Below are 26,881 nucleotides of genomic sequence, written 5' to 3'. Positions count from 1 at the left end.
GAAAGGATTGCGTGTGTAGCTTGGAGGTAAAAAGCACCTGGGTTCAATCCAAGACCAAAACAATATGAAACAAAACAAAATCAGTTAGGCTCTGAACTATTAATTTAAATTCCCCTTAACTGAATATTTTTTGGATTATACCTATCAGCTGCTTCCCTTAGTTCCGAGGTAGAAACTTAGGAAACAAAGGTTTAGGTTTCTAAAAAGAACCTTTAAAGCCAGACTGCAACAGAGCCTCATCTTGCCTTTTGATCTACATCATGTGCTCCCTCTTCACGTAGCTTGTGGGGAGCCCCTGCTTCCATAGCTGACCATTTTCTAAGTGCTCAGTAGAAGCAGATTTTTCTTCAGAAAAAGCAGAAGTGTACAAGGGCTAAATTGTTTTATTTGTGTTGTATTCGGAATCCCATTCTCAATATCACAGAATATAAAATTAGTCAGATGGCCTTTTTGGTTTTGGACAGCCTACATTTTTGGTCTCATGGTCTTTAATTGTCGGCTGGTGACATTTACTGAGTGCCCACTTGATGGAGCGTTGTGTGAAGTAGCCTTTGGAAAACCTTGCAAGTTGTTAGGACTGTGTTTTAAAGAGCGTTGCCCTTGATATGCCAGAGGTCAAGAGGCAGCAGCCTGGAATGAAAATAATAGCTGTGAGGGATGTAAAATTTAATTGGTGAATTGATGTTTGCGGGGCCCTCAATAGCTCGGTCATATCCATTTTGGTTAATTTGTGTAAAGCATAAATAGTAAAAGTCATTTATACTGACCTCAATTGGGACAGTTATTTATACGTGTTAATATAGGATAGCTAGTGTAAAGCCATAGATTTTGCCATTTTTCTTATTGATCAGTTATATAACAGATCCAGTTGTTAGAAATCATTATGTGTTTAGCTTTTAGCCAATTAAGTTACATTGAATGTATCCAATTGTGGAAGAAAACAGTATCCTGCCTGGGTTATTACACAGAATGTTCCCGTTTTATTTCTATAGGTCAGTGATTCACAAAGTTAGGAGAGTTTGTCCTTGATTTTATGTCATTATCTTGGCATTGATACTTTTGCATGCAGCAGGAGAACCACACTTTAATCAGATAAATATATTTGACTGAAACGATTGGTCTTGAAGTGGGACTATCGTGATAAAAGTGGTAAGAGGGCAGGCTCTAATCTAAGCAGAATGTTTAATTCGCCAAGGGTAATATAAAATTTATATATTAACAATGAACTGCAAAATACAAAATGTTAACTAAATATCAAGTTAGGACACTTGTTTTGCACATGTTAGTTTAAGAGAAAATCTGCATTGATTTTTTTTCACTTGTGTGACACATAGTCTTGAATAAATCTTGGAGAAGGGAACATTAAATCTCATGATTCTGAGTGAAGTTTTCTTTCTAATGCCACTTAAAACTTGTGGCATTTTTTTGTATTTTTTAATATGATAGCACGTGCCCTTTACAAACTTTAATAATAACAGTGGAGGGTGAATAAGATCCCCTACTAGCTTATGCAGATTATTTGCAAAGACTTGTCTTACCAAGAATCTGTCCTGCAGTCAGTTTTGGAGTAAGTCTATTTCCAGGTGGAAGTTATTTTACAATTTTGGGATGTAGAAAGCTGTGACTAATATTCAGGAAGGTACTGCAGGAGCTCAAGGTTCCTCATCTTAGCAAAGTGCTTCTAGGTATCAACAAAAAGTTGGTCGTGTTGCACAATGGACCTTTCATCTAGTTCTTGTGAGTCCACCAGGAAACAAAAGTGAACAAAGCCAGCCCACGGAGCAAGAGAGCATGGCAAAGCATACCAAGTAACTCTTACCTTTCCCCCCTCTGTTCAAATGGCTTAAATACATGATGTTTCAACTACCTCCTCGTGTTAGGTACATGTTCAAATGTTAACAATTTTGGGGTCCTAGAAGCAAGAAACCTGGAGTAATCATCTAGTCTAACTCTGAGAGAGAGAGAGAGAGAGAGAGAGAGAGAGAGAGAGAGAGAGAGAAAATGAATATTGAAGCCACACTTAACAGACGTTATACAAGTCCACACAGGTAAATTAGTAGTAGAACCAAGTCCTGGGATTAGTAACACCTAGCTAAGAGATCTTCTCAGAATTCCAAGGGCTGTGACCTCATTCTCTTATGTTACCTTTGCTGAATTTAAATCATAGAACTGAGACAGCTCTTCTCCAAGGTGTTAGTTTCCTGATGAGTCTGTAATCCTTGCGTCTTACTTAAAAGGTGAAATTTAACACAGCACTGGATGACTTTCAGATTTGCTGTTTTACGGACTCAAGCAGGGACTTTTGGAAGATTACAGCCGAGAGGCCAGCCTTGTTCTCATTTCTTAATCACTCTTCTCTCCTGATGGGTTTGAAACAGCAATACAGATGAAATACTAACAATAAATGCCTCGGAACTTAAGAAGAGATTGCAAATATGTCACATCACGGGCTTTGGATTTCACTTTCTAAGTCCTGTCTCAAGTTCACGTATCTGGCTCTAAGTGTGGTCAAACACGCAAATATTTGCTTTCTGAGTAATTTGCCCTAATGACTTTGAAGCATTTTTGAGGAACAGGGGTGACATTGTTCTGTCCTGGCAGAAAGCGTGTCCCTTGTCAGATGTCCACAGAGATCCAACCATCTACGGGCACGTTACTAAGACGCGGTGCCGCACAGAGTCCGTGAACCTTGGCTCCAACATGACCAAACATTAGGTGCAGACATCATCGTGTCACTCAGGCCTTTGTCACCAACCCGTGTGGCTCCTGTTAGTTTCCCACTAGGAGACAGAACTAAAATGTGTTAACTTCTGAAGCAGTGCCCTCTTCTCCAGTCAGCTCAGAATGTTATTTTTGAAGAGAAAGAATCAGACCATTGGCAATACTTGGAGTGATCACAGTTAGGAAGCTGTTCATTGGAAATTGTTTTCCAGCTGGTCATGTCTTCCAGTTTGATTGTTTAAGTGTTTGTAAGAAGAGAGGAGCTTTCAGCCATCACAGGATCACCAGAATTTGCATTTCTTTCTCCTCGGCTCATTCTTACTCTGCACTGAGCTGCAGCTGTGGAGTGTTAGGGTTACCAGGTGAGGCGTCTTGAGCAGCCCTGATAATAGAACCAGAGATATTATATTCAACAAGCAGAAAGTTTCTTTATTGGAGAAAGAATGAGAAAACTTTCCTGAGAAGAAAGGAGAGAGGAGGAGAATTAAGATGAATGGCTGCTTATTTAGAAAAAAAAAGTATCAAGAGTTTTCTTTTCTTTCTTTCTTTTTTTTTTTTTTTTGTGGTACTGGGGGTGGAACCCAGGGGCTTTCTACCTCCGGGCTATACTCCCAGCCCTATTTTATATTTTATTTGGAAACAGGGTCTCACTAAGTTGCTGAGAGCCTCACTAAGTAGCTGAGGCTGGCTTCGAACCTGTGCGCTCCTCCTGTCTACGCCTCCCAACCGCGGGGATTAAAAAGCGTGTGCCACCACACCGGGCTTTCAAGAGTTTTCAATGTGTGACTTTAAAAATTCATATTCTCAGTTTTTTTCTCTCTTTCTTTCTTAAAAGCTTTGTCATTTCTTTACTTGAAAAATTCATCCAGGAGAGTATATATTTTTCAAATAATAAAAAAACGTTTATTGTAAATCAATGAATGTAATTAAAATTTTGTCATGTTTTGCTGGGTAAGGTGGCTCACACCTGTAATCCCAGTACTTAGGAGGCTGAGGCAGGAGGATCGCAGCAACCCCATGGTAACTTAGTGAGACTCTTCCAAAAAATGAAAAATAAGAATAGGCTGAGGGGTGTAGCTCAGAGGTAGTGTGTCCCTGGGCTCAATCCCCAGTACCACAAAAAGAAAAAATTATCATCCCTAAAGATGTCTAAAATGATTAAATTCATTATTGTTAATGTGTAAAAGAGAGAGGTTTAGGTCAGCATAATCCAGTTAAACACTGGTATTATGAATTATGTGCTTTCCCGTGACTGGATGTTATTTGCTCACTTCACAAACATTTAGTACTAGGGAATGAGGGTTGGTCTACCAGGACGTCAGTGAAAGAGACCAACATATCATATAAAAAGAGTAAGTGTTGCTGGCATGGCGGGCACCTGTAACTCCAGTACTTGGGAGGCTGAGACAGGAGGATCACAGGTTCAAGGCCAGTGCCTATTAACTTAGCTAGATCCTGTTTCAAAATTAAAATTTATAAAAAGGGTGAGGGGTCTAGCTCAGAGGCAGAATGCCCCTGGTTCAATCCCCAGTACACCCCCCCCCCACACACACAGGAGTAAGAGCTGATAATAGTCTCAACCTTAATAAAAAAAGAAAAGATGTTAGGACAAATTAAGGGACAAATGTAAGGGTGATGCAGACTTTCATTGTGAAGTGAATTTTAAAAAGTGCTGTGTACATATGGCCCGGTCACTCTGAACTTCATTGTGTTTACAGTACACTGATAAAAACGTATTTTAAAAAAGATTATCTTTGAAGGAGACCATGCACATGAAGTGGTGGAGAAAGGGGGTACACGCCTGACTGAAGGAGAAGCCAAATCACAAGCATGGTTGTAGAATGGATAACATATTAACGAGACTGAGAGATGCCAGGGAACAATTCATGCTGTTAAAGTACACAAAAATATTCCTCTAGCGCCTGGGGACATTCCTCTAATCTGGAATGGTTTACTGTCCTTTTTATTTGTGTGAGTACAATTTCATACCTCAGCTCCAGAATGAAATAGGGAGTCTGGAGGTGACTTTTAGAAATTGCATCCAGTTTTTAAGTTGGGTAATTCCAGATGAAAGCTTCTGTCAAATGCTGATTTTTATGTTTTATATATAGTAAACTAGTTCAGAAAGTGTGGGGAAGGTGCATCTCTTTCAATAGTTGGAAAAATCTTGGTTTATATTCCAAATAAAGTAGTTCACATATGTTCAAAACAAAGCACTCCTTGGAAGACTTTGGGCACGATCTACTTTCTCCAGGTTCTTAGGCACCTTGGAGAAGAAGGCAGGGCAGGTAAAACACATCTTTCTAGAGAGCTGGTAACCACAGCATTAAACATCCAGCTTACTTAATTCCTACAGCATATGGTTGCAGTGTGCGGCACGTGTGCTGAGAGATCGCCGTGTCATGAAGGATTGCCAGTTGCTTAATGCACGTCAGCCATCAGTCCTGTCGCGCACTGGTGGGGAAGCGTTGTCTTGACGTTTACGTTGTGCTCCATTTTAATACGAGTAGAGAATATGTCCCTTCTATTGCTGTAATAATATTGCTGCTTCAGTCAGTAAATAACACAAAAATGATATCACAAGATGCCTTCAGCCAGACTTGGTGATACACTCCTGTGATTCCAGTTCTTGGGAGGCTGAGAGAGGAGGGCAAGTTGGAGGCCAGTGTATTCAACTCAGCAAGTCCCTGTTTAAAACAAGAAGCAGTTTGGGTGGAGCTTGGAGGCTGAACCACCTGGGTTCAATCCCCAGTATTACACACAAACAAAAACGATGCATTTACTTGTAGCTGAAAAGTAAAAATAATGTCACTGAATACTGGCGATAATGCTCGGAAACTATAGTGCAGGCATAGGATCTTTATAGTAAGTAACACGCTCTAGGCTTATAAACTCTCAAATACAGAGTTTCTCAAAACTAGATTGGTAAAACAGTAGCTTGAGACCCAAAAGTGACATTCTCATACTTGAATTTGTCTCCTTCCTTCCTTCCTTCCTTCCTTCCTTCCTTCCTTCCTGGTTACTGGAAATTAAACCTAGGAGCAGTCTACATCTGAGCTACACAGCCAACACTTATTGTTTATCTTTATTTATTATTTTGAAACAGGGTCTCAGTAAGTTGCGAAGGTCTTTCTAAGTTACTGAGCCTGTTCTCCAACCTGCAGTCCTCCTATATCAGCCTCCCAAATACTGGGGTTACAGGTGTTTAGGGCTTTATGAACCATCTGAGAATGGTATTTTAGGAATGCTATTTTTAATTTTACTTAAAAAGATGGCAAATCGTTTTTAGTTTTCTAAAAGTAATTACAGGGCTGGGAGTGAGGATCGGAGGTAGAACGCTTGCCTAGCATGTGTGAGGCCCTGGGTTTCATCCTTAGTACCCCCTCCTCCCAAAAAAAGATAGATTGGAAAAGTGATTTTTATTTTCAGTATTGGGGATGGAACCCGAGAGCATTCTACCTCTGAGCTATGACCCCAGCCCTATTTTTTATTCTTTATTTTGAAATAGGGTCTCACTGAGTTGCAAAAGGCTGTCTGCAAACCGTGATCCTCCTGTCTCACCCTCACAAATGCTGGGATTACAAGTGTGCGCCACTACGCCCGGCTGGGAAAAGTAATTTTAAGTTATCAAACATATTGTGATTAGTTTCTAAATATCTTCCACATTCTATTTTCCTCAACGATTGCTTTTAATTCAATATATTTTGTAAATATTCAGTAGTTAGTATATAACATGTGGATGGATGATATAAAAATCTAAGTCTGGGCCCTAATAGCTTAAAATTATTCGAAAGAGAAGATATATATACACATGAAACAATAATAAAGGATAGGACTAATATTCAAATAATTTTATATATACATATAATATATATAATAATGTATAAGGATTTAGCAGGCACTCCCATGGGAGGAATAAACTTTAATCCATAATAGTCTATAACAAAGCTTTGATATATAGCATAATTAGCTTCATAAATCTGCTATGTATTTGCTGTCTTATGTTAGTGGAAAATAATTTCTTTCAAAAATTTGACATGATGTCAAAGTTTGTATGGTATTGAAAACCATTTTGATCATTTTCGTAAAGTTTGGGAAAGCTTTTATACTTTCATTGGTGCTCTATAATTATATACGTGATAGTGAGATTCAAATGATACAAACACACATGCCACAGCACGTGGTGTTTCCCCATATCCTACCCTTCTTCCCCCACCCAATACGTATTTGTGAGATTGATAGTGATACCTTCATATATATGAAAATAAAATATTCAAAACGTTAAAAAGTTTTAAACAACTCTAAATGAATCAAGATGTTTGTTCTTTTGTGGCACACTCATATAGTGACAAATTGCTACTGATTTATAAAAATCGAGCCAGGCATGGTGGTGCATGCCTATAATCCCTGTACTTGGAGCCTTAGCCAGGAGGATTGCAGGCTGAAGCCAGCCTTAGCAATGTAGCAAGACCCTTAGCAACTTAGTGAGAACCTGTTTCAAAATGAAAAATAAAAAGGGCTGGGGATGTAGCTTGGAGCTAAAATGACACTGGGCTGAATTTCCAGTACAAACAAACAAACAAACAAAAAAATTAAAATCCTTCATACCATGCACAGAAGAGCCATTTTGATTGATATTTGCAATGGTCATTAAATGCTGAAAGGATGGCTAATTGTTTTCCGTGAACAATCATGAAAAAGAGAGTGTATATAAGCCATGTGGATGCCATTTGGTTTAAACAATTACACAGTAATTTTTAAGCGTTATGCTAATCCAGGAAGGTTAAGAACTGACTTAGTGTTCTGTGAGAGTAGAGAGACAGAGGGGGAAATCAAAGGATTCACAGGAATTTATGGAGCAAGGCAACAATTCTCCTATGTAGAGGCAGTCTCCACAGCAGGAACTCCGGTCCATGTGCGGGCAGGCTGCTGGCATGGTAAAAAACAAAACAACACCGCCCCCTCCCCTGCGCTCTGCCGCCCCCCTCACTCCATTGACATGCATAGCTGGCCTGGTAGGTGTAAAAATAGACTGGCAGTGCCTGGACTGGGAATGGTCACCGAAAGCAGCCTGCAGTTGCTGGGGTTTTGAGTTCTCTCCACGCCGGCACACCAGCCTGCCATGGGGGGCCTGGCGGGGGCCGCGGGCGGGCGCTGGCCGGGGGCGCCCGGGGGCATCTCCTCGGACCGTCCACTTTAGTGTCAGTGCGCCCCAGGGCGCCCTGGGCAGAGGCAGAGGCGCGGCGGGCCCACTGCGGGGCTGGGATGGGAAACGCAGCGCTCTGCTCGTCCTGCCACGCGGCTAAAAGTGCGCGGGCGCCAGGGGCCCTGCAGGAACTGGAGAGGACCCCAGACTACTACGGCTGCCACAGTGAGCAGCCCAAAGGACCGGGCGTCAGGGTAAGTGTCAGGCCCAAAGGCGCGCGCAGGGAGGACGGTGCCCTGGGAGCCAGCTGCGCAGCTCATTGGTCGGACCGCTCCACTTCCTGGGCGGGAGTTAGTGGGATAAAATAGAGCGACCACCTGACCGCCTGCCCCTGTCTTGAGGCCACAGGGCCGCGTGTTGGTGTCTGCTCAGGGCTGTGAACTGACTTTTTGAGGAAGAGCAATGATCCTTTCTCTTTAATTGGACTTTGGTCCAAAGCTGAACATCAACATTGTTATACTATATATGAGTGACTTTGAGCAATACTGCTGACACTCATATGCAGGCTGCCAAATTCTCTTTTCTATTTATGTGTTCATGTAGAGTTCATCTGCCCTCGGCCACAGCATTTTAAAGCATTTGCTAACTTAGTTCTAGCCTATAAAGTTATTTTACTCCTAGTATCTGACTAATTTCAGTAAGTTTGCCATTAAACACCATTCTGGCTGTGATAATAATAATTGTGAAAAGGCTAAAATTCGAGCAATCAAATATTTAACTGAATTTTTAGATTTTAATAATTCACAGGCATACTCTGTCTCTAAAAAGGAGTATAAGGCCGGGCGTGGCGCACGCTTGTAATCCCAGCATTCGGGAGACTGAGACAGGAGGACCGCTGTTCTTGGCCAGCCTCAGCTACTTAGTGAGGCCCTCTGCAACTCAATGAGACCCGGTTTCAAAATAAAGAATAAAAAATAGGGCAGGGGCTGTAGCTCTGAGGTCGAATGCCCCTGGGTTCCAGCCCCAGACCTGCAAGAAAAAAAAAAAAAAAAAAAAAAAAAAGAAAAGAAAAGAAAAAGGAGTATAAAGGCTTAATTGTCTTTTTTTTATTTGGTCAGGAATCTCTGGCATATTTAAAAAAATTTAAAAAATATGTCAACTACTTTTTCATATTGCTGGAGAATAAAATATATCTTTCATTTGTCAGATCAAGGAACTTGACCTTACTGCAAGCCATTCGTTTCAGACTAAAAGCAGAAAGCTGAGATACGTAGGATATTTGAGTGAAAGAAAGCTGAGAGCTTTGTACTTGCTGCGTGTGTGTGTGTGTGTGTGTGTGTGTGTGTGTGTGTGTGTGTGTGGTGGTATGGGGGATTGAACCCAGGGGGGTTCTGTCTTTGAGCTCCACCCCAGCCCTTTGTATTTTTTACTTTGAAACAGGGGCTCCCTGTGTGGCCAAGGCCGCCTCAGCTACTTGTCCTGTAGATGTCTGATTTCTAGGAGCCAAGAATGTGCTGAGTCTAGGCCCGTGGCTAATGAATTTCACCATTGCATTTGTCAGGCCATATTGAAAATGAAGGCCAAACTTAAGATTTTGTGGATCAAAACAACATGCAGGGTAATGTGTGCAGCAGCACCTGAGATCGGCAAGCACCAGGGTGAAAAAGAAGGCACCACAGGCGAGAGAAGAAAGTGAAAGGTGGAGGGACCCTGCTCTAAGGAGGGGAGCCCCCTGCCAACTCTAACCCCTCTGCAGGCGGCTCGTGGACCGAGTGATGTGTTTCTCTTTCTGGGTCAGAGTTTTAAATCACCCACATCCAAATATGTAAAAGCATGAATGTAGTATAGTTAACCTGGACATCATTGTCGGGAGGGGAGGAGAGGAAGTGGGGGTGGCAGAGCGCATCAAGCGCATCTGAATGTATGCCCTTTTCAGTAGGATCCACAAACATAAATAAATAAAAATAAAAAATAAAAAAGTAAATCACCCACATTCACTAGGTGACCCACGGAGGATTTCTCCAGCAGTTATATATAATGCAGCTGAATTGAGGGGGCAAAGAAGGTGAATGATTGTACATGCTCAACTGTTGCAGTACACAAATACGTTGTCTAAGAATTAGTTGCTTAAGCCAGGTGTGGTGGCAAATGCCTCTAATTCCAGAACTCAGGAGGCTGAGAGGGGGATTGCAAGTTGGAAGACACCCTTGGTGGGACTCAAAAAAAAGGACTGAAGGACTGGGAGTGTAGCTTACTGGTAGAATGCTCCTGGGTTCCATTTCCAGAACCTACCAAAAAAACAACAACAACAAAAACAGGTCAAGCAGTGTAGCTCAGAGTAGAATGCCCCTGGGTTTCATCCCCAGCATACCACACACGCGCGCGTGCGCGCACACACACACAGCTTCTTAAAATGAATATTTAATGTAAGCACCGTTGCCTTGTTAAAAATTTCTTCTAACCCTATTAATAAAAATATTGGCCCTAAAGAAATGTGTATTTTTTAAACATGCAATCTGATTTATTTGAATTACTTAACAAACATATAGCTCATTTGTTGTAAGCTCTTCTGCCAAAGATCAGTGATTGTTGTGACAGGAAAGGTATGATCAAGATGGGGATGGACGTATTTTTACCTTGTGAAGTGGTATTTTGCCCAGAATTTCTCTACTTTGGGCTATGGGCAAAAGTGTTGTTAATGTTTAAGAGAGCCTAGGCAAACTGAGTGGTTTTATGCAGTTTATGTTCCCACCTGAGGAACTCTCTCCTCTCCTTCATGTATGCCCGGGTCTGTAAGACTGAGTTGCTTACTGCCAAGTCCCTAGACCTTGCTGATCTAGTGACTTCCTGGCATCCACACTTGTCAGGGTTCCTAAAACACAGTTGGTGAGAACTTCATTATTTGTAATTTTAATATTTTTTGAGGGACAAAACCAGAAACAGAGGCTGAACTTTATGCAAATTAGTACTATATTTTTTTCTATAAATTGTACTTGATGTTTTGAATATTCTGACTTTATTTGCATAGTTAATGATAGCAATAAGGAAGAAATCAATCAGAAATTGTGCTGGGAAGAAGTCAACAGGAATAATTTTCCTTAAACAATTTTATTTTATTTTATTTTTGCAGAACTGCAAATTTAACCCAGGGACATTCTACCTCTGAGCTACACTCCCAGCCCTATATTTTATTCTTTATTTTGAAAGAGGATCTCAGTAAGTTGCGGAAGGCCTCACTAGGTAGCTGAAGCTAGCCTCGAACCTGCAATTCTTCTTGAATCAGCCTTCCAAGTACTGGAATTATAAGTGTGCCACCATGTCTAGACCTTCAACAATATTATTGTATATCTACATTTAGAAATTCACATACAACCGGGCGGCTTGTAATCCCAGCATTTGGGAGGCTGAGACAGGAGGATCCAGGTTTGTGGCTAGCCTCAGCTACTTAGTGAGGCCCTTTGCAACTCAGTGAGACCCTGTTTCAAAATAAAGAATAAAAAAAAAAATAGGGCTGGGGGTGTAGCTTGGAGGTAGAATCCCCCTAGGTTCCATCCCCAGTACCGGGGGGGAAAAAATTACATACAGACTTTGAGAAAGATAAAGCAAATCAAACCAGAATATTTCCCAGGTACATTATATACCTAAAAACAGAAATTACACAAAATAATTGAAATTACACTGTATACTATTTGTACAGCATGATGAATTTTAAGTTTTAAAGCAAAGTTTAAAAAACTATAGTAAAAAAGATGAACAACAAATATGACAAATATTTTAAATTCTACAATTGGAAAAAGTGTATTATTTTTATTATGAAGATGCACATTAATGTTTAGGTCAAGAGCAGAGTTTATCAAACCCTGTCTGTAAAGGGCCAGGAAGTGAATGTTCTAGACTTCGTGAGCCACCGGGTCTCTTGCAGCTATGTCTCTCTGCTGTTGTAGAGTGAAAACTGCCATAGTTCATAGTTAAACAAATGAGCCTGGCTATAATTACAATCCCATAATTACTAAAATTTTTATTACAAAGTTTTCAATTACTAACACACCAAATAGTTACTTAGGTCTTTATTTTTCCAGTTTGTAAAAACATACATTTTATTTTGCCCTTATATATGCTTCCATATCTATTAATTTAGTAGATAAAAGATATAACAATATTCAATCTTAGAAAATTGTGTTCAGCCTGATACAATTCCTGGGAGTGCTGTTAACTATTCTAATTATTTTGAAATAAGTTTGGAAATACATTTCCAAATGTGGTTGCAGTTTCTGTTTTTCACATTTTTGATCCAATGAGAACACTAGTAACAGGGAGGTGTTACATGGAGGAATAAAAAAAAATGGGCAAATCTCCTAGGCAGATACCGCAGCCCCCACTCCAAAAACGGGGCAGGAGTGGGTTCTGATTTACCCACGTGAGTATCCACCCCAACCCATCCCTCCTTCACTCAGCCCCAAAGCCCTCCCTCCAAAGCCAGAGAAATTGTCTTTCTACTAAAAACCCAACATCCCTCAGCATATGTCAGGGATTCCTCTGCCATGTGGCTGTCTCTTACATTCATCATTAAAGTGCTCAGAAAAGCTATTATCACAACAAGCTTCGTAGCCCCCCCGCCCCCCCCCACAAAAAAAATATCAGGGCAGGAGAAAGTCAAGAACAAAATTTAGCTGTTTTACAATTTCTATTCAGCATAATTGCTGGTAATGTTTCTAAGTTTTTATATTAGCCTTAGGAGGAAGAACTATATCATCTCTCAGATTCCTTTCCATCTTCTTTTATTCAGGTGGCTATGAGGTAGATTGTAATTTCAGTTGTGAAGAAATAGTACTCTAGTCAGGTGTGGTGATGTCCTCCTGTAATCCCAGTACCTGAGAGGCTGACACAGTAGGATCACAGGTTTGAGGACAACCTCAGCCCCTGTTAAAAAAAATAAGAGAGCTGAGGTCAATACACGGAAGGAAGGAAAGAAGGAAGGAAGGAAGGAAGGAAGGAAGGAAGGAAGGAAGGAAGGAAGGAAGGAGCCCGAGATCCTAGGGTAGTTCTGTCTGTGTCTGGGACATGAATCAGCAAGGCTTTATAGGCTTGTAGAATCAATAAAGGCTTCAGATAAAAAAAAATTTTTTTGATTTCTAAATTTTTCTAAAATGTAATCTAAAATATCAGAAAATCTTCTTTATTTCATTTCATTTTCTAAGATGTTATGGTATCATTTGTAAGTTGGTATATTGGTCTAAGTAAACTACATTTTTCTTGTATTGGGACCATGTTGTTGTTGTTATTCTAATTCTAGTTTTTTTATTATATCAAATTAATTTGCTTTGTCCCAAAAGCAAAACAATAAATGTGATATTTATCACAAACATTGCTTAGATTCTCTGTCCTGACTGGTTCTTGAATGATCATCCTCTTTTTTATTAGTTTACTTACCTTCAGATTTTTATTTTCTTGCTTCATTTATTATTATTGTTGTTGATAGTGGTGGTAATAGGGATTGAATTTAGGGGCATTCTACCTCTGAGCTATCCTGCCAACCATTCTTACTTTTTATCTTGAATCAAGGTCTTAGTAAATTGTTGAGGGTCTTTCTAGGTTGCTGAAACTTGCCTGAGACCTGCCGTTCTACTGGCTCAGCCTCTCAAGTACTGGGATTACAGTCATGTGCCATCATGCCAGGAGTTATCTCATTCACTTTACTATTTTTATCCAACTCTAGTAAAGGATTTTCAGTACTTCATAATGTCATGTATTTATTGCCCATTTGTATCTCTTCTTTTGTGAAGTGTCTATTTAGTTCAATTGCTCATTTCTTGATTGGGTTATTATTTTTTTAGTGTAAAGTCTATTAAGTTCTTTATATATATGTATATATACGTATATATACATATATATGTGTATATATATATATATTTATTTTTTTGTGTGTGGTACTGGGGATGGAACTCCGGGGCATTCTACCTCTGAGCTACACCCCAGCCCTATTTTTTATTCTTTATCTTGAAACAGGGTCTCACTGAATCGTAAAGGGCCTCACTAAGTAGCTGAGGCTGTCCTTGAACCGCAGTTCCTGTCTCAGCCTCCTGAATGCTGGGATTACAAGCGTGTCCATGCCCAGCTCATAAATTATTTGTATATTCTAGATATTAGTCCTCTATCAGAGGGATAGCTGGCAAAGATCTTTTCCCGTTCTATAGGCTTTCTCTTTAGATTCTTGATGGGTTATTTATTTGTGCATTTATTTTTGGTGGTACTGGGCTTCCTGGAAACCCTTCTAACTCCGGCTACACTCCCAGACCTATTTTATATTTTTATTTGGAAACAGGGTCTCTTAAGCCAGCAAAGCTGGCTTCGAACCTGCGCAATCCTCCTGTCTCCACCTCCCAAGCGCCGGGATTGCAAGCATGCGCCACTACGCCTGGCTTTGGGTTATTATTATTATTTTTATAAACTAAACCTTTTTAGTTTGATATCATCCCATTTAGAAATTCTTGTTTTAATTTTCTGAATTATAGGGGTCTTGTTGAGGAAGTTTCCACCTGTGCCTATATGTTGGACCTTTCCCCTCCTCTGATAACTTCAGTCTCTGGTCTAATTTCCAGGTGTTTGATCCATTTTGAGTTGACTTCTGTGCAGGGTGAAAAGTGTTTAGCTCCATTTTTCTACAACTAGATAATCAGTTTTCACAATACCTTTGTTGAAAAGCTGTCATTTCTCTAATGTATGTGTCGGCACCTTGTTGAAAATCAATTAGCTATTAGTGTGTGGAAATTTGCTTATTGCTGTAGAACATAAGCAGTGAATCCTGTTGTTATTATAAACACAATTCAGTACTTCTCTGCCAGACTGACTGAAAAGATACTAAATCCATCAGAATATCGTTGTTAAACCAGGTACAGTTGTATCTGTTGGCTACAGAATAACCACAAGATGAAGAGATAAGGAAGTGTGCTGCTTAGCTGAGAGAGAAATGTGCTGGGTGGCTTCAGGAGACAGAAAGATGGCTGTCATAGCGAGGCATCCTGCACAAAGGATGGCAGTGAGGTAGAAAGGGAGGCTGGATTAAAAAAAAAAGTTATTTGTCTTGGTAAAGGAATTTAGTTCACATGTCAAAGTGGGAAGCCTCCAGAGTTCTAGTTCAGCGAATGATAGTACTTTTTTTTAGGGGTTGAAACTCTCTCTCTCTCTCTCTCTCTCTCTCTCTCTCTCTCTCTCTCTCTCTCTCTCCCTCCCTCCCTCCCTCCCCCTCCCTCCCTCCCTCCCTCTCTCTCTCTCTCTCTCTTCCCCTGTCCCTCCCTCCCTCTCCCTCCCTCCCTCCCTCCCTCCCTCTCTCTCTCCCTCCCTCCCTTTCTCTCTCTCTCTCCCTCCCTCCCTCCCTCCCTCTCTCTCTCTCTCCCTCCCTCCCTCCCTCCCTCCCTCCCTCCCTCTCTCTCTCTTCCCCTGTCCCTCCCTCCCTCCCTCCCTCCCTCCCTCCCTCCCTCCCCCCCCTCTCTCCCCCTGTCCCTCCCTCCCTTTCCCTCCTTAATGGAGAATGGGCTGTGACTGCAGCAAGAGAGGAAGATTAGAGACCAGACTTGAAAAAAAAGTCACCGGAGGTTTTTGGACACAGAACATTTTATACCAATAATCTTCGGACCCAACTAGATCCGCCCCTTCTGGGGCAAGTGTTTTGATGTGGGGATTCCTTCTGGTAGGTCTGCCCTGTCTCCTGTACAGACTCCAAGCCTTTTGTTACACCCCCAAATGTATTTATTGATCATAAGAGTCTGGGATCTCTTGAAGGTTTATGGCATCTTCCTACATCCATGAGAAATCTTATTTTTACAATGAAAAAGGGCCCTGGGGCTATCTCTGTTGTCTTGCTAATCACCCTTAGTGTCTGGAATTATGCAGGATCTCTTCCCTTGTCTGAATACCTGCCCTGTCTCCAAACTTTCTAATACTGGAGCTATTTTCAAATACATTTTGAAGTCATTTTCCAATACCGATACATTAATATCAAAGCTATTTTTAAATACGTTTTGAAGTCATCCCCCAGTATCGGCACAATAAGACCTGCAACCTTGGCTTGAAAGAGTACAATCCAGAGATGGACAAAGCAGGAACCCCAGTGTCCCGTCATGGTGCGGTGAGGACGGTTATTATAGAGCTGAGAGTGACAACTCAGGCTCAAAGGGTTGTAGAAAAGTCAAAACTTAGTGTTCTAAGGGCATGCGTACCCCTGGAGGATGGAGATGCCCTGCATCAACCCCATGGCTGCGAGTCCTAGCTTCTACCAGGTGTTGCAGGGGATAGGTTGGGGGGGGGGGAGGTACGTGGTGTGTAGTAATCCCCCCCCCACCACCACCAGACACACAGAGACAAACAGAAAAACCGTGGATTCTTGTCCTAAGCTAAGAATAAGTATTCATCGCTTGGACAGCTGCTGCAGATTTAAAGAAGTTTATTAAAAGATAGAAATATAGAGATAGTCACAGCCCTGTGCCGGAGCAAGACACAGGGGGGCAATTCGAACGAAAATGCCAACAAATTCCAGTTTCCTGAATTTTTATCCTGTCTAAGTCCAGCAGGTCCCTTTGATTTTTGGAGATCATGTTACACCTTATCGCCAGCCCCGGCTCTGCTTCAGTTATCTCTCCAGCTGGGTTTATGGCCTGAAAGGGGGAAACATCTCTATCTTCAAACACAGACCCAGATTTATGGCCGGAGGGGGGAGGCATCTCTGTCTTCAAACACAGGCTTTTATATTTCGTCTTTTCCCCCACAATGTGTTAAATTGTTCTTAGGAATGCAAGGACATGTTAGCTAACCCTGGCTTTCTTAGTAAAGACGATATGTTTCAAGGTTGGACATCTTTCCCAGGATTGATACATTAATACTCTTTAAACTCTTTTCCCAATACCAGTACACCAGGCACATGGGGAACCAGTGTTGTTTAGGTAAAAAGCACAGGATCAGATAAGCAAGTCTGGATTTGGAACACAGGCTATTTCCCAGTGAGAGGATGCTGAGAGAGGCGGTTTCGGGAGAACTGATCTGCTCGTGGTTTGTAAATCAGGAGCTCCATTCTTCCTGACATGCCTAGCACAGTGCCTACCATCCAATAGGTGCTTTGGAGTAACTGTAGAAAAATTAACTCATGACTAGGAAATCACCTGAAGTAGCAAATTCAGTTGTGTGCATTTTTCAGCTGCAGGTAACATGTTTCCAAACGTACTATAGACGATGTGAAAAGGGGATGGGAAAGCTGGCTGTGGTGGTGCACGCTGGCAGCCCTTGTGCTTGGGAGGCTGAAGCAGGAAGATTGCAGGTTTGAGGCCAGCCTTGGTAACTTAGCATGACTGTTTCAAAATGAAGAATAAAATAGAGCTGAGGGTAGAGCCCAGTACCAGCAAAACAAACAACAAAAAAAGAAACCATGATGGAGGTCCAGAAAATATTTCTAAAGAACATGTAAGGAATTTGGTGACTGAACAGTTTTGCTTGTTTTATTTATTTACTTTTTTACTTCCACTCTATCTCTCTTTTTTTTTAAAAGTTCTTATTGGTGCATTGTAGTCATACACCTGATGGGGTACAAGATGGTGTAGACAACATGCACACATCACCCCGTTGGCCCGTAACCAATTTCTGCCTCATTCGCTTCCCCTTCCCTCCTCATGTTTGTGAATGTACATCATGTGCATTAGGACATTTCCCACTTCTCCCTCCCATCCCCCTCAGTTGGGTCGCCTTATTTACTCATCTATGGTTTCTCCTTCTTCATCTAGAGTTCTTCCTATGACCCATTTTCTCCCTAGCTTCCACATATTAGGGAGAGCATCCTATTTCTTACTTGTTGTGACTGACTAATCTCACTTAGCATAATGTTCTCCAGTTCCATCCATTTCCCTGTAAATGACAGAATTGTGTTTTTCTGTATGGCTGAGTAAAATTCCATTGTATACGTATCCCACAGTTTTGTAATCCATTCACCTGTTGATGGACATCTTGGCTGGTTCCACAGTTTGGCAATGGTGAATTATGCGGCTATGAACATAGATATACATGCATTAATTTGGTAGTTTGGTTTCCATTCTTTTGGGTAGATACCCAGGAGTGGTATTGCTGGATCATATGGTATGTTCATTCTTCTGAGGATCCTCCACACTGTTTACTAAAAAGTTTTTATTACAATCTTCTGCTCAAAAAGGAATATAGCTTTGCTGCAATTGCACACATTACTATTGTAAAATTTCAACTGTAGAAAACACATGTATAATAGGTGTTTTAAATTACTATTTATTATCTACACCAAATTATACCTAAAATGCAATAGTTGCATTTTGAAGAAATATGGTGAAATATTTCATTTTGATCCCAGGAATACCTATGATAGAAACAGTTGACAGTTCTTATATTTTTTTTTACAATGAGGTACATACAAACCAAAATGTGTGTTTACTTGAATGGTGTAATGATTTTCGCATGACATTTCTTCTGCCATATTTATAGGACTAGTTCCCCGGCCATACATGGCTTTTCAGGGTCCATGGCTGGGTCATGGCTGTCACTGGTGCCGAGAAGTCCTTGTACAGCGCTTTCTTTCCAGCCATACCGTGTCTCCCGCCCACACCGTCATCTGCCAGGGCTCTTACTTTTCCTTCCTATTTTGAATTTAATGCCACTTAAATTTCATTTATTATGCCACAGAAATAAATTATTTCACTTATTTTCTGATTCCTCCATTTTCATCAAAGGGGTTCTCTTGGAAATTCTGGCCATATTATATCACATTTGAGTGACAAATTATTAGGAATTAGATTTTTTTTTTCAGTACTAAGGATGGAACCCAAAGGCACTGTACCTCCGAGCTACACCCCCAGCCCTATTTTTTTTTAAGTCTTTTTATTTTTGAAATAGGGTCTTACTGAGTTGTGAAGTAAGTAGCTGAGACTGTCCACAAACCCCTATTCTCCGGTCTCAGCCTCCCAAATGCTGGGATTACAAGCATGCGCCTCAAGCCTGGCTGGAATTAGATTTTTTTAAAGCTACATTTACATCATATTGGTGTGGGCCCGTATAACTATAGTAAAACAGTTTTGTAATTTTCTTTAATTTTTTTAATAAGAGGTAAAATACTATAATAATTATTTGAAGTATAATCAAGAGTGTCTTGGAGATGTTTAATTGTATTTAAAAGGTATGTGAAAGCCAGGTGTTTAATAATAGAGATTGTATATTTATGTTGAAACTTTTTTTTTTTTGGTAGTACTGGGGATTGAACCCAGGGACTTTCTACTTCTGAGCTACATCCCCAACCCTGTTTTATTTTTTATTTTGAAGCAGGGTCTCACTAAGTTGCTGAGGGCCTTGCTAAGTTCCTGAGGCTGGCCACAAACCTGCAATCTTCCTGTTTCAGCCTCTTAGGTACTAGTATTACAGGCGTGCACCACCATACCTGGCTTGTTGGAACTCTTTTTGATGAAGTATGAATGTTGCTGACATACAGTTTATTTATATTTTGGGTTTTTCTCTAGTCTTTGCCTTCCTCAGTTTTCAATGAGTTATACAGTGGGGTTTTGAAGCAAACCTTAGATTCGACCTGATATTGTAGCAATTTTTATATTCTAACAGCTCTCTTTATTAAACACATAATAAACTTATAATTAAATCTCCTCAGATTGGTTAATTGCATAATGAAGAATTCTCACTCTATTGAGGAAAAATATAAGAAATGTAATTTCTCACAAGACAAAAATAATGTGCTAAACCAAGCTGAAGTTTCTTTATATTTGCTATTTGAGTATCTTTCCAGATTCTTTGCCTTTGAAGGAAGTTAGAAAGCATTTACTAAGACATGTAGCAATAATACCTAGGGCATTTTGTGAAACACTTTTCTTTTTGAAAACCACTGATTGTTACCCAGAGATCTCCCCCTCCCAAGTTGCAAAAGGAAAAGGGCATTTTTCAGGAATAAAAAATATTCACAATTTTCTGGCAATAAAGTGTATGTTTCACAGATCTGCTCAGGTATCTATGGTGAATGATTACTTTTTACTGTGTTATGATATTCAACTTCTTATGCATTGCTGCATCATCCATTCTGATGAATTAGATGATTGAAGATGACATATAGGGATAAAGTATATTTGAGGTTGTATAATAAATATGCAGAATGAAAGCTCTAGTTAACTCTTGATGGCAGCACCCCAGTGTGTTTTGTGAACTACCATATCAGAAGAGTCTCCTGGGGTGTTTAGAATGAGGTGGATTGAATTGCTCCATTCTAGACCTCCTGACTCAACCTTAGGGGAGGGAGCAGGAACAGCTGTTAAATAAGATTAGACATGAACACCGGGTAACCCCTAAATCCACCAGTATGATAGCCACTGGTTTATGTTGTCAGAGGCTGGCCTTACTGAAGAGACAAGGCTGAATATATAACGCCAGCACATAAAAGCACAAGAATAAAACAAAATGTTTTCTTCACATTTTGTTAAGCATTTTCTGTCCAGATTAGTTTAACTTGTTGTCAACACTCTAGTAGCGATGAAAGGAGCCAACATCACAAAGAATATATACAAAGAGAGGATGTTTTGCCAGCAAGCCGGCCCTCCCACATTTCCTATACATCACCTCAAAAGCAAGATGGCGTCATGGTATGTGCATATATCAACATATTACTATGAATCTCACTATTTTGTACAATTATAATGCACCAATAAAAATTAGAAAAGAAAGTGTCTATATCATATTTCAGTGGAATTTTAAACCATAGCACTTAGGGTTAATTTAAGTTCCACTTAAGTTTTTAAAAAAGCCTAGTAATTACTATACACCTTTGTTAAGTCTTTTTATTTATTATTTAACCTTGTCAACTTTCATCAGAAATCTAGGCACTGAGGTCTCATACGAATCTGTTATGAAAGTATGTCTCAAAATTTTTTAAAAAATTAGAATTTTGTTCCAATGTTGAGGAGCCAGCTTGAATAGCAAGATTGTTCAGAATGATCTGTTATTCCTTGGAATCAAGGTCCAGGACAATATCTTGGCTGAATTTCATATTTCTGCCTAAAAAGTCATGTAGCACACGAGAGATGATTAACAAAATTCTCCTGGCCTCATTAAAAGTTCTCAAACTGTTGAAAGAAAAAAGTTAGACAAATTAAATGTATCAGAGTTTATTTGAGCAAAGAACAACCATTGTATCTAGCAGCACTCAGAACCACGCTCCACTCAACAACAGGGGTAGTGATTATTGAGGGAAAAATGAGTAACCCACCCAGCAGCTAGCTCTGTGAGTTACTGCTCAGCTTTGACTCTGTTTGACCATGCTCTGATGAGACACTTGCCCTATCTGGATGTGACCTGATCTATTGGCAGCCTGCAGCTGGGGAAAGCGGAGCTGCAGTGATTGGCTGAAACTCAGTAGCTTGTGGTAAGAATATACTCCTAGTTAGATTGCGGTTTGTTCACATATAAGTTAGGTTGTAGTTTGCTACATAGGGATTCAAAGTACAAAGAACTGTGACAGCTTCAGGCCAAATCTAATTTAATTTAACACAACTAATATGAAATATCAGCTATGCAATTCCACATATATTTTAAATTATCTACAATAATTTAATTTTTATTTTTATTAAACATTAAATTAATTTCTTTCAAGATAGTGAATTTTTAATTCCATAATTCTACATTTCCTTTTGTGTCTTTTATATAATATATAATCATAAATTGAAGAACAATCTTTTCTTTGGTGATGATTTGTGTATACCAATTAATTCTTTAAAGAACCAACCAATGATCCAGATGGATATGCCAGCTGCTATTCCTATTTTAAACGTGACCCATGCAATTATAGCTATGTGCCAGAACCTAGCCACAGACATTTTTATACAAGCTATTGGTTGTGGGCTGCCTCTGGCCCATCTTGGGTTAACCATCTGAGATGGCATCAAGACGAGATCTAGTCTATCCAGGATCACCAGATGACTTAAAGGTGGAGAATAAGAAGATAATTTTAAAAAAGGAATGTATAAATAAATGAAGTGTAAAAATGTATATGTGGGATTACATAGTAGTTATTGAAAATGATAGCTATCATTTAGTGAACCACTTTCTACCAGGTTCTGTAATTATGTTCTGAATAGCATTTTAGAATATAAATCTCATATACTCCTGATAATATCTTTGTGAAATAAGTATATTATATAATATATATATTATATATATATATTTTATATATATATTACAGTACTAGGGATTGAACTCAGAGGCATTCTACTTTTGAGTTACACCCCCAGCCCTATTTTTTATTCTTTATTTTGAAACAAGGTCTCATTAAATTGAGTAGGGCCTCACTAAATAGCTGAGGCTGGCTGCGAACCCGGATCCTTCTGTCTTAGCCTCCCAAGGACTGGGATTATAAGCGTGTGCCACCATGCCCGGCCAAGATATATTTTTATTGGATGACCGTTATCCCAATACACTGTTCTTAAGGATTAACATATATTATCTACTTTAATTCATAACATTCCAGACTTTTTTATTATTAGTTTGTGATGCTGGGAATCAAACCCAGGTCCTCACATATGCTAGGCAAGCCTTATAACATTAGGCTACATTCAGAGCCCAAGTCCTATACATTTTATAAACAAAGTAAGGCTTGAGTTCAGTAATTTGTTCCAGGTCATGGAGCTCATGGGAAGAGATAGAAGCAGGATTATAAAGTAGCTCTAAGCCCATTGTGCAAGAAATGTGAAATGTTGGCTGGGCACCGTGGTATACACCTGTAATCCCAGTACTTAGGAGACTGGGATAGGAAAATCGAAGGTTGGAAGATAGCCTTAGAAATTTGGTGAGACCTCTTTTCTAAATAAAATCATAATCAGTTTAGGGGTGTAACTCAGAGGTAGAATGTCCCTGGATTTAATCCCCAGTGCCCCCACCAAAAAGACAGAAAAAAATGTTAAAAAGGAGACATTAGAGAAAATTAATAGTAGGTTGTATGGTTTTTGACAACTGAAAACAACTACCTATTTGAAAAAGTTCATGTAACATTGGCACTAATTTTCCAAAGTAACAAATAAATTTAGAAAAGTAAAAGAATCACAAGGAAGCAGGAGGGAGGGAGGAAAAGAGAAGCTTTTTAAAAAATAAATCTAGAGAAAATGAAGAGAAATATTTCACTGATTCAAGATTGAAAAGCACAAGAGTAATGGAATAAAAATAGAAAAATAGAAGTTTGTACTTTTACTTCAAATAACAAACTTGGAAAAATTTGCAAAATACATGTTAGACCTTATTTATATGAAGAATTTAAAAATAAAAACCACATTTGAAACCCTAAAAGGACAAAGTAATGTGAATAGACAAATCAAAGAAGAAAAAAATAGTGGACAGATATGCTTCCAAACTTCAAAAAATAAAAAAGGCAAGGCAAAACCACGGTGACATCCATGTGGACCAGTCTTATTTGAGTTTGGAATGGTGTGGAGACAGGCTCTTCCACTGCTGATTCAAAAACATTTCAGAAACATGTACAGTATGCCCCACAAATGTGCATCTTTTGACATGGTTATTCTAATTTGGGGAATTTGAATAATGAATACAATCAAAACAGACTTCTGTGCAATTAAAAAATAATAGCATTGCTTAAAAAATCGAAGGGGATAGTCCTCTGTAAATAATCACAGGAAACTAAAAGCAATGGTAATGTATTCAAACCAGTATATAAGGTTTAAAATGTCTCTCAAAACTTTTAAATTTTTTAAGGCAATACTTATTTTGTAATGTTAAAATTTTAAAAGTAAATGACAGCGTGGCGTGGTGGCGCACGCTTATAATCCCCACGCTTGGGAGGCGGAGACAGGAGGATCGTGCAAGTTCGAAGCCAGCCGCGCTGGCTTAAGAGACCCTATTTCCAATTAAAAATAAAAAATAGGTGTCTGGGAGTTTAGCCCAGAGGTAGAAGGGTTTCCAGGAACCACAAAAAAGTAAATGACAGAATATTATTATCCCAGCTTTATCTTCACATTAAAGCATCATCTACACATACATATAGTGTTGTCTGTAGAAATTTCTAGAAGAAAACACACAAAACTATGCAGTTTTAAACTTGAGTAATAAGAACAGGGCTGCCAGCCATAATTTTAAAAAACTCATTTCCAAATGTTCTACCAGGAGATATACATTCAAACATATGTGTGTATATATATACATATTTATTTATATGTCTGCATGTGAATATGTGTGTATGTAACATATACACATGTGTATGTATATATTTTCAGGAGGCTTAAAATAGTGATAGTCTATTCATAAACTATATATTTTACATGTTCTTTTAAGAGAAGGAAGATTATAACAGCAAAAATAAAGAATTTAAAGAGCACAGTAATTTGTGTAGCTTTAGATAACTACTCATATTTTGATAGTTTTTTCGGTTTTATAACAAATTAATGCATCACATTTATTTAGACTTTAAATTCAGCAAAGACGACTTATTATGGGTACGTTTTTACTACTTAATTTTTACTGAGAAGAGAAAATTTACTATTGTCATTTTTTAAAGTTGTAATCAACATTTAAACAGCAGGTGTGGTGATGGTTAAGAACAGCTGAGAGAGGTTCTGGAAGCATCTTGGATGCAGTCCAGGTTTAAATCCCACTCAGGGAAATATGTCAGCACGCACTAATAAAAATCTGCATGCTGTTTTAGAAACAGAGGAACAAATGTTGTCTTTGAAGCCTATCATTTCTGTGGAGCTTGAATTTTTTTTCTTTGCATGTTAATAGCGACAATTGTGTGAGAGACATTGCTCTAGTTTTTCAGGCTAAGTATAATATGCAGTGCTATTTTGAAGTAATGTCACTGTGTCCTTAAAAGTCACAACGCTTGTGTCAGTAACTGTTTTGTTTTGGATTTAGAATGTCCCCTTGAAGCTCACAAAGACAAAGCAGCCATGTTGGAGATAGAGCTTGGTTGCTGAGGAGGAGCCCCTGAGGTTGTGGCCTTGGGTATCATATATGGTCTCCCCTCCTCTCTCTCTCTGCTTCCAGCCTCGTTGGTGTGAGAGCAGACCCTTTGCACTCTTTTCCCTTTGCCTCTCACCACCATGCTCTGAGCTCCACACAGCCTGACAGGGACTGAACCCTGAAATCTCCAGAACTGTGAGCAAACAAATCTTCCTCTAGGTTGTGGTGGTCAGATGTTTTGAATTATAGCAGTGAAGCTGCTGATGGAAACAGTAACATTAAAGAAATCTTGGCATTCTAACGGTGTCAGTGAGATAGAGTTCAAACGTCTGGCCCTGCCAGAAGAAAGGGAATTAGGTACCAGGGGAGATCAGAATGTGAGTGACGAGTCAGGAATGTGGCTACTGTACCTTCACCTCGGAGCAGGAAGCAGTAGCTGCTTCTATAATAAGTAAAACATGAAAAAATATTCAGCACTTTTGGGTGAGTTGGGAGGTAGAAATGAATGGTGGTAGCGATGGACCAAGTAAAATAGACAAACACCAGTCTCAGCTTGGCCACTTATTACCAAAAATCTTTGGTCAAGTGGTGTAACCTCATGGAGTCTCAGTTTTCTCATTTGGGAGTCTACTGAGATTATGAATGTATTTAGCATGTGGTGAGTTTAGCTATTTTTTTTATTTTTTTAGTTGATGCATTGTAGTCATACATCTTTGTTTGTTGGTTTGTTTTTTTGGTGATACTGGGGGTGGAACCCAGAGGCTTTCTACCTCTGGGCTATACTCCCAGACCTTTTTTATATTTTATTTGGAAACAGGGTCTCACTAAGTTGCTGAGAGCCTCACTAAGTAGCTGAGGCTGGCTTCGAACCCGTGTGATCCTCCTGTTTCAGCCTCCCAAGCGCGGGGATTACAAGCGTGCGCCACCACGCCCGGCTATAGTCATACATCTTAATGGAGTACAAGATGGTAGAGGCATACATGTGGTAGCAGAAGGTAGGATAAACAAATAAAGAGAGTACAACATATAGCCAGTCATAATGGCACAAACCTGTATTCCTAATATTTGGAAGTCTTAGACAGAAGGGTCACAGGTCAAAGGCCAGCCTCAACAACTAAGCAAGACCATCAGCAACTTAGCAAGACCCTATATCTAAATAAAAATAAGCATTTTTAACAAGGAATCACAAAAGCTGTGTAAATACATATGAATCACATAACAGAGGTGAATACACTTGCTTGCTTGATGTGCGTTTTGGCAGATGTTTATGTTAAAACAGAATATAATAAAAAAAAGATGGTAAACCCAATAAAAACACATTCTAATTAATTTTATTAAAATCATAATACAAATGAAGGCTCTTGGTCAGGATAAAACTTTGTAGTCACTACTTTATATTTAGGTAGTGCCAAATAGTTGTTAGTTATGAGCATGTACCAGCAGTGGAGGAAAACTAATTGCTACATTACCCCAGGATTCCCGAATGCCAGGAAGTAGGCCAAGTGACAGAGGAGGAGCATCTCTGGTGAGGAGCACTGCATCTGAGCATGCTGTGGACTTCAGTGCACACCCACATTCTCACCCATGCCACTGGGATTCTGTGCTGGCTTCCCATTTCTTATGTTGCTAACCAGAAGTGGCAAAATCTAAATATCTCTTACATGAAATTCGCAACATTTCTTCATTTCAGAAATGTTGCTCTTTATTGGGACAAAGGGAATCTGTGGTATCAATATTAAAGAAAAATGTTGACATTTCAACTAAATTAAGTCTGGCTACAGTTAACTACTACCTTGCAAAAAAAATTTCTAATATTATCTTCTCACATGTGTGAAAGTCATCAAACTCTTGCTTCAGCAGTTTTCCAGGTTTAATTGTTGCACAACTAACGCTGTCATCACTTCTGTTGATACCGTCTGTTGCCAACCTTATCTAAGAGTAAAATATATGACTATTTTCTTCCCAAGGTTGTTTTATCATCATAATCATTTTTATTAGCCGATATATTTTATATTTTATCAGCCAATAAAGGCTATGGCAATTCTGAGAATGATAAGA

The 26,881-nt window shown here is 39.5% G+C and overlaps 1 protein-coding gene across 2 annotated transcripts in view; it reads left to right on the top strand.

Moving 5' to 3' along the window:
* Positions 1–7,986: 7,986 nt before the first annotated feature.
* The window catches only part of ANK2 (ankyrin 2), a gene marked incomplete at both ends in the record, with an annotated part of 247,348 nt that continues 228,453 nt past the window's right edge, over positions 7,987–26,881 (top strand). For both annotated transcript variants that reach the window (XM_080697143.1, XM_080697142.1), the window contains one exon: positions 7,987–8,121. In XM_080697143.1, the coding sequence (XP_080553269.1) occupies positions 7,987–8,121 (135 nt within the window). The remainder of the gene's footprint in view (positions 8,122–26,881) is intronic.

Source organism: Muscardinus avellanarius, assembly GCF_963383645.1.
Source record: "Muscardinus avellanarius genome assembly, chromosome: 6".
In the NCBI taxonomy this organism is placed as follows: Eukaryota; Metazoa; Chordata; class Mammalia; order Rodentia; family Gliridae; genus Muscardinus; species Muscardinus avellanarius.
Note: the sequence above shows the minus strand (reverse complement) of the source record. Positions and strands in the feature narration are given on the sequence as shown.